The 13,808-nt window shown below is 37.6% G+C and overlaps 2 protein-coding genes across 2 annotated transcripts; one reads left to right on the top strand and one right to left on the bottom strand.

The window, feature by feature from the left end:
- Nucleotides 1–4,376: 4,376 nt before the first annotated feature.
- Nucleotides 4,377–6,314, bottom strand: LOC110779476 (40S ribosomal protein S26-3). Its single transcript, XM_021983984.2, has 5 exons — nt 6,158–6,314; nt 5,982–6,074; nt 5,463–5,547; nt 5,214–5,347; nt 4,377–4,686 (listed from the first exon to the last, which is right to left on the bottom strand). The coding sequence occupies exons 1-5, from the start codon at nt 6,158–6,160 to the stop codon at nt 4,594–4,596; spliced, it is 408 nt and encodes a 135-aa protein (XP_021839676.1). The 5' UTR covers nt 6,161–6,314; the 3' UTR covers nt 4,377–4,593.
- A 934-nt stretch (nt 6,315–7,248) lies between these two features.
- LOC130464104 (uncharacterized) lies at nt 7,249–9,297 on the top strand. Its single transcript, XM_056833513.1, has 2 exons — nt 7,249–8,243; nt 8,319–9,297. The coding sequence occupies exons 1-2, from the start codon at nt 7,249–7,251 to the stop codon at nt 9,295–9,297; spliced, it is 1,974 nt and encodes a 657-aa protein (XP_056689491.1).
- The last annotated feature ends 4,511 nt before the right edge of the window (nt 9,298–13,808 follow it).

The following is a 13,808-nucleotide window of genomic DNA, read 5'->3' as shown; positions in this document are numbered from 1 at the left end:
CCAAACACTTGCCACATATTAGCCGAAAATTCTAAGTACCTTAAGGGCGATTCTAGTTGGTCAAGCTTAAGGCGGATCCGGACGTACTGTGGACTTTCTACGGAGGGACGACACTTGGAGTCATAAAGACTTGTTCTTGTTCGGTTCGGGCGCAGCTAGGGAGGGCACGCTACAAAGTGTATGCATCCTAAACTAATTATATGATTATGTGCAATTAATATGATTCCTGGCATTAAGGTTTTTCCGCATGATTTATGTTGTTCACATGTATCATAACCTAACACTTCGTTCTTTCCCATAACTTTAAATAATAATTATTCTTATAAATTAATTAAGGTAATACCAATAACATAGATGGACATTACCAACATAATCTAAACAATATTTAGGGTAACTACCAACAACCTACATGGGCACCACCACCAACAATGTCAATCTATATCGTGTTTTTGAAAATCCTAAAAATCACGAACAAGGACTTTGTTCTTGGCTTCATGTGTTGGTAATGTCCAATTTAAATTGATGGTAATTACATTAAACAATTTTTAAATATAAACAATTCTTAATTTTCTTGGTTATTTTCCTATAATTTTTATTCATTTTTAGCTTTATTTCTTATATTGTAGCTCAATTAGATTGACAATTTTTATCCTTTTTAACTCTTAATTATATAGTTTATTCATGCATTAAAAATAAATCTTAAGCTTATAAATTAAATTTAAAAATATATATATAAGAAAAAAAAAAGCTTAAACTAAACGCTATTGTTAAATACACCTAATGTAAATGTTAAATATCCAAACAATTAGGATTCATAGAATTATTTCTATTAAATTTTTTATTTAAAGTTAATTACCCAAGAGAAAGGGCTGAGCACAAAATTGCTCAAGTTTGGTTCGTTATGAAGTTAAAAGTTGAAAATTGTCAGTACATTGCGTTGTGAAGTTAAAAATTTATTTTGTTCGAGTTATGTTCATGAACATGCTCGTTGATTTTGAGTTTGAGCTCGAGTTTGGACGAGCTTAGATGGAAATTTAATTTAAAGCTAGTGGTAAAAACCAAGAAAACAATGAAGAAGTATTTGGATCTAAAAGTTGTTTAAGGTAACTACGAACAACATAGATGGAAATTACCACGACATAGCCCAATAATAATGTGCGTATGAGGCCATGTAAGCTACTGGGAGTATGAGGGGAGAAGATGATGAATACTGTGTTGACACCTTTATTTATTATTTTGTAACTTAATTAGTTTTATTAAAGATTTTTATTCTTTTTAACTCGTAATTATAAACTCACACTTTTTATGCATTAAAACAAATAAAAATAATAATTAAGTTTATAAATTATATTTAAAACAACTTGCAAGAAAAATAAAAAAAGTAATTAAAAGCTTAAAAAAATAAGTTATAAATGAAAATTAAATTAAGAAAAATAAGGATGGATACTATGTATATTGTGTTTGGATACTATCCATGGATGATGTAGGTAATATCCATAAGAGCATAAGGATGGTAACACACATCCATAAGAAAATGGTTAATACTCCCTCTATTCCATAATGTTCCTCATGTTCACTATTCAAATGGTCAAAGTTTAAAAACTTTGAGCGTAATTAATAGTATAATTAAGAGTAAAAATATTGACTTGTGCGATATCACATGATACGTTTCAAAATAAATTTTCTAAATATCATTGTTTAAATTTCTTTTACTAATGTGAATTAAAACTATTAAAGATCAAAGTAGTACATTGGAGACCGCGCATAATGGAAAACTGAGGAACATTATGGAACGAACGGAGTATTTAGTTCTAAAAATAGTTGCGTTTGGGTAATGTCCTTATATTTTCTTGCAAGTTACCTCAAACAAATTATTATAATATAATTTTTATAACACTAATCTCACGAGTTAATTTTTATAATAGTTGCGTTTGGGAAATGTCCTTATATTTAAAAATTAAATTTTTTATTTTACATGCTATTTTGAAATGTACTTATTTTACTTATTCATTTATTTTAACTTTAATTATTTTCTATTAGCTTTTACAATATTTTTATATAATATATATATATATATATATATATATATATATATATATATATATATATATATATATATATATATATATACACACATTTTTCTCTTATCTTACTTTCATTAATTCCACTTTCTCTTCCTTGTTTTTCTTATTATTTCTTGCTCATTTCTGATTTGATTGGTGACAATGACGATCTCCTACGACGATTCATGTTAGCCGACCCCAAATCATTTTGGGACTATGTTGTTGTTGTTGTTGCTGTTGTATTAATCTCACGAGTGATTCACTTTTCAAGTTAATCGCTATATGTCCATGATATTATATTTATTGAAATAAGATAATAGTTAAAAGTTTGATATTTAATTAAAAGAATATTAAAAGTAATTTTCATAAGATTTATCTTTTTATTTTAAAATATATAAGTAAATATCAAAAATAAAAAGAAATAAAAATGGTTAGTACTTAGTTCTAAAAATAGTTTAACGTAATTACCAACGATGTAGACGGACATTACCATAACACGTTTTCAACATATTGTCAATACTTAATTCTAAAAATAGTTTAAGGTAACTACCAACAATATAGACGGACATTTACCATCGCAAAAATCAACAACAATGTCAATTTATATTTTCGTTTTAGGTAATGTCCTTATATTTTTTTGCAAGTTACCTTAAACAAATAGATTATAATATAATTTTTTATAATATTAATCTCATGAGTGATTCACTTTTTACATTAATCTCATGAGTGATAATAGGTACAAGTTTGATACTCCCTCTGTCCCTTAATACTCGCACCGTTTTGACTGAACACGCTTCCCAATGCACAACTTTGACCATCAATATTTTTTAACTACATATTACAGAAACTTATAAAAATATTAATATTTGAAAATATATATTAAGATGAAGCCAACAATATATTATATACTAACATTTATTTTCATAAACTAGAAATAAAATAGGATCAAAGTGAATTATGTGAATAGTGCAAAAAGTCAAAACGGTGCGAGTATTAAGGGACAGAGGGAGTATTTAATTAAAATAATTATTAAAAATAATTCTGTAATATTTATCTTTTATTTTAGAAGATATAAGTAAATGTTAAAAAATAAAACATAAAAATAAAAAGGAAGAAGATGTGGTTATCAAGTAAATGTCAAAAATAAAAACACAAATAATAAGTTTGATATTTAATTAAAAGAATATTAAAAATAATTTCGGTAAGATTTATCTTTTATTTTAGAAGATATAATGTCAAAAAATAAACAGAAAAAAAGATGGTTATCAAATAAATGTCAAAAATAAAAACACAAAAAATGTTACATGAAGGATTGAACCTCAAACCAATGGTGTTTTAAAGTAAGTCAACATGTTCATAACAACCAAGGCAGAATTATTTTTATGTTATTAGTTGCAAATTGTTATTACTTATGGGCCTAAATTTAGCCCATCCCGTCGTCGTCCCCTTCCCATTGCAGTCCCCAAGTCGCCGCCCCCTCCCCGTTGCAGCCCCTGACGTCGCACCCCCCTCCCGATTGCCTCCCCCTGCGCATCCCCTTTTCGGCACCCACCCATTCCCGTCACGCCCCTCCCCTTCACAGCCACCTCCATTTCGTTAATAAACAAATCACATCCACTCTGGACTCCTCCCCCCTCCCCCGCAACCAACAACTCGCACCACGACGCCGATCGATGGTCGTGCGTACCTACCAAGCCCATTCACACATGGTGGTCAAACGACGGCTTGGCCAATGGAAAGAGAAATTTACAAACCCCATTCTTAATTAGATTTGGCTAATTATCTTAATTATCCTAATTATTAATGTTTACATTTTTGCAAAATACAAATAATTAATTTTGGAAAATTCAGAAATTACATAACTACTTTTATAAAAGAAATAGTTATTTAAATTTAAAGATAAAAACTATTAAAATCATTAAAATATATTATTTAAATTAAATTGAAAGGTAAAAGAAAAGCTTTTTTTTATGGCCCATATTAATTCTAAGCAATGGTCATAGTAGAATGATCCGGGGTAAGAGACTAGTCAGCCAAGAAAAAATATTTAACGGGTAGCAAAAAGGATAGTCCTACCTACATTACTCTGATTCTTTATTTTACACCACATACCCACTTCAGATCCTTGATATCCCAATTAGGATATAGACAACTTGACACTATTAGTTAAAAGGTGTACAATAAACTTGGCACAGCAAAGCCGAATGGCCAACAAAGGAAGCCTCTACATAGATATGCACCTACCAGGATTTGATCCACAACAAGAAAGCCACTACATCAAACGCAGATCACTGATAAACTACTCCACAAACAGAAGCACTGTAACAGATTTTGAAAAACAAGTTGAGGCATTAAAACAATGAATAACAATCATCCCCCTTAAGGGCCAAATAGAGCTAAACAAAGAGAACACATGTGTATACTTAAGGTAAAAAAACTTATGTTCCAAACTTAGGACTGAAGTTCTCAAAATCTGTGAGATAAACTCAACATCAGGCTTAAGATAAACATGACTTGCTCTCTATGGCGTTTATGGACGAGCTCCTGGAGCACCAGCAGGACGAGCTCCTGGAGCTCCTGCACCAGCACCAGCACCGGCACCGGCCCCCCTTGGTGCATCCTCCTGAAAAACCATTACCATAATTAATCACAACACTTTGAATAGGATATCAACTTAACAAGAAAATGACAACAGCTTCTTATCGTTCAATAAGATTCTCATAACCACAAGTGTGAAGAAATCAATCTATGATATTGGCTTCAAATAAATGAATTTTTTTTAAAGCATGCATGCTCTGTACATTCTACCATAGACAAGCTACTTGAGAATATGACAACTTGGTTGACTGCAAGAAAAAATATATCACTTGCCTAAGATGCAAAGGAAAATATACTTCTATTGTAGAAAGTCAAACTTTCCAAATTACATCCTGATCTACCATGTCACCTAAACTAGCGCTTAGTTCTCACATGACTTCATTAGGAATGGTTTTAGAGACAATCTCTACATGAAACCAAAAACGGAGCACTGAAAATGCGACTCTGAGCAATGTATATTGTAGGAGTAGCACATTTACTATTTCATACAGCAAAAAAAAAAAAAAAACACCCAAATGAAGTTACAAATTAGCAAATGAGTTAGTTGAGTACCTTGCGTCTAGGGAAACGAGGGGGTGGGTCACGCTTCCTCCTGTCGGTGGTAGATCGCACCCTCACCACATGGGAGTGGATAGCACATGAAACACAATACTGCATCTTTGTGTACAGCTTTGGAAGAGTGTAGCCTTCAAAAACATACACAAACATCCATAAAGTATCAGCAAAAACAAATCTCAAATTCACATAGAAATTCAAAACAATCACAGTCACTTTACAGTTAACAAGGAACGAATAATTTACCATCATAGACACAAGCTTCTTGAACATCACGAACAGCAGCTTGTTCAACAATATTCCTCACAATAAATCTCTTGATGGCCTTGTCCTTTACACAACCAAATCCAATAACAAAACATTAACATTTAAACCAACTCAATCCAAACAAATAACACACCCACATTCCAAAAGATAACCCAGACATTTGCTGTCAGCACTTTAATCTCTTTTATCTAAATCATATATGTGCCAATTCGTCGAATTTCAATCATATTTTCTAGGTAATACATATAATTTCTAGTTTCTAATAAATAAAAATGACAACTATTTCAACATTGATATTCATCAGGAAAAAAATCACCTTGATTTCAAAGAAACATACAAAAGAGTATACGATCTATAAAATTAAGCATCCAACAACAATGGAAAACAGAAATTTCTATTACACTTTCAACAATCAACAGTTCATACTATCATATATGCATAAAAATACAAGCAAATCGGAAGGAAAAAACCTAAAAAATCAGTTAGAAAGATGGAGACCTTAGGGCAGCATTTGCCGCAGTTGGAGCAGCGAATGAATTTGACATGGCCACGACCATGCTTGTTACGGCCTCCGTTCCTTCGCTTGAAAGTCTGCCATTGAAACGCAGAAAAAGTTAGCAAAGGGGGTCAGATTAGTAGAAGAAGATGAACAGAGAGAAGATGGAGACGCTTACCATAGTTGAAGTTCACGATTTTCTCTCTCCTCCGGCTGTAGCAGCAGCTGCTCTCTTTCTGAGTTTAGGGTTTCTTAACTGATGAGAGCTGAGGTTTTTTCGGCTTCATATAATGGAGAAGGCTTTACTCGTATTTCTAGCCCATTACATAAGTTAAAAAAAAAAAAAAAAAAAAAAAAAAAGATTAATATTAGGGCTGAGGTTATTTCGGCTTCATATGATGGAGAAGGCTTTACTCGCATTTCTAGCCCATTACACTAGTTAAAAAAATTAAGGGTGTTTGATTCACGAATTTATGTTACGATAATTTACGAATTACTATCTGTTATCCCACTTTTTGGACTAGCGACATAACCGCTCTAACGTTTGATCATGTCATGTCAACCAGGTTCTGTCGTGTCACAGGTGAACATCGTGCCAGGGAGACGCGTCTGACGTAGCATCGTACGACGAGGCATAGACGACGAAGGACTGGCGACAACGCGCAAGCGACAGAGACGTAACCTCGAGGAATAAATTGGCAAAGATAGGTTAGCCCAAGGCCCATGACAGGCAGCGCCGTCACGCTAGCAGAACAAGTCCAAGATATGCACGAGAAGCGCGGAATTGGTTGAAGACTGGAGAAACGTGTGATAAGGAGATCCCTATCTTTGTGGGATTCTCTCAACTAACAGGACCGTTGGAACTATCCTATAAAAGCACGAAGACGATGACCCTAAAGCACAAGTTAACTCAAGCACTCAAGCACTCAAACTCTCAAGCTATCAAGCGCTCATATAATCCTTGTATTAGCTCTTTAATTCCCTGTATTGATCATTAGAAAAATACATAAACAATTAGATAGAATACTTAGTGGATTGATAGCCTCATAGCTATCCGCGGTTTTTTACCTTATTCCTGGGTTTTCCGCGTCAACACTTCTCTGTGTCGTGTCTCTTTTATTTGCTTCATTCGTTCATCGCTTAGTTAGTGTCGACCCTAGCCGAAAGTCGCCCCTAGACGAAATTTGGCATAAACAGCTTGGCGCCGTCTGTGGGGACATTAACTCGGTTTCACACAAAATCACCCCTCACATCATGTCTACTGAAGAAATGACGCTCGCAGAGATGAAAGCAGCCTACGAAAAGGCCCAAGCAGAGCTGGCCCAAGAAAGGGCATCCACTGAAACCTTGCAAAAAGAGCTCGATTCTGTGAAGAGCTCAAGATACCAGTCGCGTTTTAAGACTGGTGGGAAGCCGAGAAAGCTGACATTCGAGATGCCCGACGATTTCGAAGATCTGACCGACGACGAAGAGCCCCAAGGTGAGGAAGACGGATCGAACTCAGACCCGGTGACCCAGCGCCTGAACAAGATGGATGCTCGCATGACAAAGCATTACTCTCGCCTGATGAAGCTAATGATCAAGCTACCCGGAGCACCCACACCAGTAGAGACCGAACCAACCGACGGGTATGCGGCATCACCATTCTGTGAAGCGATCGCTAGTGTAACGGTCCCACACACACTTCGACTCCCTACCTGGACCACCCTGTATGATGGAACGTCTGATCCTTACCGACATGTCAACTTCTACAAGCAGCGCATGTGGCAGATCGGAATCCCATACGATTTGGTCGAGCTTGTCATGTGCAAGTCGTTCGGCGGTACCCTCGATGGAGCAGCTCTGGAATGGCTCATGAACGTCGCCCCCGGATCCATCTCTTGCATGTCCGACCTAATCAACGCTTTTTATCAACAGTTCGCCAGCAGTCGCCAATTGGAAAAGCAAACCAGTGACCTCTATCGGTTGGTTCAAGGACCAACCGAGTCGGTACGCGATTACTTTAACCGCTTTAATTGTGAAAAAATTAGTATAAAAAACTGTGATGTCAGGACAGCTATCGAGGCATTCAAAAGAGGTCTCATCCCCAACTCGGAGCTGTACCGGGAAATAACCAAGTACCCCTGTGCAACCTTCGAGGAGGTGCGATCGAGAGCCACCGCCCAAATGCGGATTGGAGACGACGAGGTCATCCAAACAGCATCCCAACGCTCAACAGGGGGCAGCAGCGACAGGAGATCGTACACCCCAAGGAGTAGCAGCTGGTGACACCAGCCGTATAACCGGAAGAACCAGGTACAAAATGTCAATCAATACGATGACACTAACAATGTTTACAGGAATGAACGGGTCGTTTATCCCCCCATCTCTGAGTATGGCTTCAACGTCGACATCGGAGGCGTGGTAAACGCCCTTCAAAATGTAGGTGGTACCGTCAGATGGCCTAAGAAAAGTGACAGACCAGACTCCATGAAGGACATGAGCAGGTGGTGCGACTTCCACCGCGACAATGGCCACACAACCGAGGAATGCATCTCCCTCAAAAAGGAGGTAGCGTATCTATTGAAAAGAGGCCACTTGAAGGATCTGCTGAGCGACAAAGGGAAGGAGGCGTACAACAAGGACAGCTACGCCCAACCCAGCCCAGCACCAAGCAGCGACCGACCGGCCCCGCCCATGTTCGAAAAAGTGGTAAATGTTATTTCTGGTGGTTCAGATATATGTGGACTAACTTCTTCTGCAGCTAAAAAAATCAACAGAGGCGAATCTGAAGCCGTCAAAGAGGGGCAGACCGAAGATGAAGTAGCACTCGACAAGTCATTAGCAGCGATGACAATAACCTTCGACGATTCAGATTCAACCGACACACAACAGGAACACCACGACGGGCTAGTCATATCGCTCCCAATAGGCAACGCTCTCATCAAAAGTATACTGATCGACAACGGCAGTTCAGCAAACGTACTGTTCTTAGAGGCTCTGCAAGAAATGGGACTAGAAGAAAAGAGTATAATCACAAGGTCGACGGTTTTAGTAAGATTCAGTGGAGAGTCGCTACGAATAGTAGGGGAGATATCGTTGCCTACGTACGCAGAAGGTGTTAATGTGATGACCAAGTTCAAAGTCGTCGACTGCCCATCAGCATACAACGTCATTCTAGGACGACCATGGATCCACAAAATGAAAGCAGTGTCATCGACATACCACCAGTCAATCAAGTTTCCAACCAAATGGGGAGTCATGGAAATCAAAGGACAACAAAGGGACGCAAAGAAATGTTATGAAACGACGCTGAAACCATCAAAGTCATCCATCTAGCAATTACAACCAGGGTCGACGGTAGACGACCCCGACGACCAACAGATCGATGAGATAATACTAGATCAGACAAAGCCAGACCGAGTAGTAAGGATCGGAGCGTCGCTGCCTCACAACATCAAAAGTCAGATAGTGTCATTCCTAAGAGAAAACTCGGACTGCTTCGCTTGGTCGCACGAGGACATGACAGGAATTAGTCCGGACGTCATCACCCACAAACTCAATGTCGACCCCAACTTTAAGCCAGTGAAACAGAAACGACAAAAGTTTGCACCTGAAATAAAATCATAGACGAGGAGGTCCAAAAACTGATAGATTCCGGGAAAGTCAGAGAAGTCAAGTGTCCAGATTGGTTAGCAAATGTCGTCGTCGTCAATAAAAAGAATGGAAAGTGGAGAGTTTTCATCGATTTCACAGACATCAACAAAGCATGCCCCAAAGACACATTCCCCCTGCCGCACATCGACGCCCTGGTCGACGCCACTGCCGGACACGAGCTACTAACATTCATGGACGCCTACTCCGGATACAACCAGATCCTTATCCACCCAGACGACCAGGAAAAAACATCTTTTGTAACAGACAGAGGAATTTATTGTTATAAAGTCATGCCTTTTGGTCTTAAAAATGCAGGTGCGACATACCAACGATTGGTCAACAAAATGTTCAAAGACCAACTTGGAGACACGATAGAGGTCTACATCGACGACATGCTAGTAAAATGAAGGAAGGCTGACGACCATGTCGAACACCTACGACAATCCTTCGACATATTGAGGAAATACGGTATGAAGCTTAACCCGACTAAATGTTCTTTCGGAGTGTCTGCAGGAAAATTCTTAGGTTACATCGTCACCCAACGAGGAATCGAAGCCAGCCCCGACCAGGTGCGCGCAATCATCAACATTCAGTCCCCCAGGAACATAAAAGAGGTACAGCGCTTGACAGGGAGAGTGGCGGCACTAAATCGTTTTATTTCGCGGTCGTCGGACAAGTGTCGTCTATTCTACGACGTCTTGGGCAAAAACAAGGGTTTTAGCTGGTCCGACGACCACGAAACGGCCCTTTAAAACCTCAAAAAATACATGATGTCGCCACCCCTCTTGTCCAAGCCCAAAGAGGGCGAAGTCCTACAACTCTACCTAGCCGTCAGCCCAACAGCAGTTAGTGCGGTACTAGCTCGAGAAGACGAAACGCAACAGCTACCTATTTACTACATCAGTAAGTCACTACTAGAAGCAGAAACCAGGTATTCCTCCCTCGAAAAACTCGTTTTAGCACTCGTCACTGCAGCAAAAAAGCTAAGGCATTATTTCGAAACTCACCAAATAGTGGTGATGACTAATTATCCAATCAAGTCTGTGATGCGTAGACCAGAACTAACAGGACGAATGGAGAAATGGACGATGGCGCTAGGAAGCTTCGACATCAAGTACCAACCGAGAACGGCGGTAAAATCGCAGGCCCTAGCAGACTTTGTGGCAGACTTTAGCCCCGACTTGGAGAAGATAGCGGACGACGAAGTCAAACTCATCAATAACGTAGAAGAGGTATGGACACTCTTCGTCGACGGTTCATCTAACTTTCGCGGTGCAGGTCTAGGCGTCGTACTGATAGGTTATGATACATATGACAATACATAAATCATGCGGAAAAACCATAAAGCCAGGAAAACATATTATTTACACATAATCATTTAGCATAATTTAGGAGCATACACTTTGTAGCGTGCCCTCCCTAGCTGCGCCCGAACCGAACAAGAACAAGTCTTTAGGACTCCAAATGTCGTCCCTCCGTAGATAGTCCACATGTAATCCCCCGTAAATTTATAAATTTTATAATATATATTAACGTACATTATTTATATTTAAATAGAATTTATGAATTTTAAGTAATAAATATATAATTAACGTATATTAATTTTATTTTTATTACGTTCTAAATATTTAACGATTTTAGAACTTTATTATATATTTAATGTATATTTAATTTTATTTAAATATATCCTAAATATTTTAACGGTTTGTGCAATCAAGAATGATTTTAGAATTTTATGTTGAAAAGAATTTGAATTACGAAATACATTGGAATTTGGAAAATAATCATAACCGGTTTTGGATTCAAACAAACTCAATTCTAATTCCTAGCCCAAGTTGACAAAGCCCAAATAGATAAACCCAAAACTCCCCACACTTGTTGAGTTCACGTAAAACAAAAGAAACAAAAGCCAAAACCATTCCCTTTTCAATTTCACGTGAAAATCAAGCAGCAAAAACCCTCAACCCTCATCCTCCCAATTTCGTGGAACCTGCTTCCTCTTCCTCCCTTTGCTCAACCGCCAGCCAGCAGCCTCGCTGGACCACCGTCAGTGCCACCAACCTCCTGCCGCCAGTCCCCTCCGCCGTCGGTACCTCTCCTTCTCTCTCTTTCGTTCTCCTAAACTCCTTGGTTTCGGTTGCACGTTAATAGTTGCTCTGTTTTTGTTCTCGCTCAGCCTCCGCACCACCGTAGCGTCGCCGCCCAGTCATTGCTGCGCCGCCGCGTCCTTCGCCCAAACCAGAAACCTCTCCTCTCCCTTCTTTCTCCTCCACACACGCAACGACCCCTTCTCTCGTTGCTTCTTTTCTTCCTGCCCCGCAAACTCAGCCGCCACGACAACAACCACCGCAACCACCCGCGACCACCAACACCAGTCGCGTCGCCCAACCCGCGGCCACCAGTGCTTCTGCCGTCGTACCTCCGCCGGCCAGCCACTCTCTCTCCTTGTTTTGGTTAATCCTTTACTCTTAAATTTAATTAATGTAATATTAATGTTTTAATAATTTAATTAGGGTTTTCATATTTAAATTATTAAGTTTTGATGATGTATTTAGAAATTTCAGATTATATGTTGTTGAAATTAATGTAATCATTTTCAGATTTGTTAATTGCGTTTAAGTTAGAGTTTTAATGGAGTTTTATTAATTTAATTCGTGTTTATTGAATATAAATTACAAGTTATTATGATTAAAGTATATTTTCAGATTTTATATTATGTTTAAGTAACAAATTTAATTTCCAGGTTTATTAATTTGGTTAAATAAGTATTTTAAACTATTAAAGCATGAATTTTTAAGGTTTTATTATGTTTAAAATCATAATAGAATGATTATACCTATTAAAGTTATTATTTTTTTATGATCTTAAGGATGTTGAATATATTTTGAGCAAGTTTTGAATTATTTTATATTGCTGGAAATTTAAAAAGGAACGTTTGTTGGAGTTTATGATAATTAGGGATCGTTAGTGAATTAATCACTATTCTAGGAAGTTAATTAATTAAGTTTCGATATTGGGGAATGTTCTAAATATGTTTAGGATGTGTTTAGAGTATGTTAGTGTTGCTGTAAATTATTAGGAATTGATTTGGGTACGTTTCTTGATTATTTTAGGCGGAGAATTCTTTGTGGGCGACTTTTGAATTCGTTAAAGTGGTCTATCAGTTTGTTTACACAAGGTACGTACATACCTGTGTGCTTGGATGTGTGTTGTATTGAGAATATGATGACTATATTTATGAACTTGTTTATGTTGGAATTTCATGTTCAATGTCGTTGAATTAATGCGTTGAGCATAGAACTTTATTTATAAGAATTGAATCATGTTAGCATGGAATATTGATGCAAGCATGTTGGTGTTGGGGAACTTTATATTATTTAATATTGGTTTAGATCTTTATTGATCGTTGTTCCTCTTTAGATTTTCACTACTTTATAAGGGCCGAGGACCTTGTTTGGTAGTTGAACCTTATACCTAATAAAGGTTTTTAAATATGGATAAAGGAAGGATTAAAATAGTTGGGATTGGCTCTTGGTTGAACGTTGTGATGACTTGTTTAATTCAAAGATAAAAGAAGTTGTGTTTATTTATGTTTGATGAGTCATAACCAAGTATTAAAAGTTAAGTCATGTAAAGTGAAACTGAGTAGCAATAGCTTTAGACTATGCACGTCTAAAGTGACGGACAATCAGGAGTTGGGGTCATGGGTCGCCTATGGCTTTTTCTGGGGCCGGATTGATCACCGGTTCTATTTTATTCAAAAGTCCCTCGATATCGCAGGTCATTGGGGTTTACGGAGTCGCGCCCGTACCTCGTCTTCCTTAGTGAAGAAGAAGAAGTTTTTAGTAGACAACTCAGTCCATTGACTATTTCAATTAAAATAATACTCTTGTTATAAAAGTCTAGTCCAGTCTAGCTTAGTCTAGTCAAGTGTGGTATTCAAATTAATATGTGTCGTTTGCCCTTACTTATGTTTCATCAGCATCATGTTATGATTGTTCGTTTAATAGAATCATGTTAGGATTATTATTGATTTAGTATGTAGTACTCAGCTTTGCTGATTACGTGCTTTTGCTTGTGCATGTTGATCATGGCTATGCCTTATTGATCCTGTGATGACCCAATCTTTGGTGAGCAGTCTCTAAGGATCAATAAGCATTGTCCATCTGCAGGTTTGAAGATGATGCATCATT

Source organism: Spinacia oleracea, chromosome 1 (assembly GCF_020520425.1).
Source record: "Spinacia oleracea cultivar Varoflay chromosome 1, BTI_SOV_V1, whole genome shotgun sequence".
Classification (NCBI taxonomy): Eukaryota; Viridiplantae; Streptophyta; class Magnoliopsida; order Caryophyllales; family Amaranthaceae; genus Spinacia; species Spinacia oleracea.
This window is presented reverse-complemented; position numbering and strand designations above follow the sequence as displayed.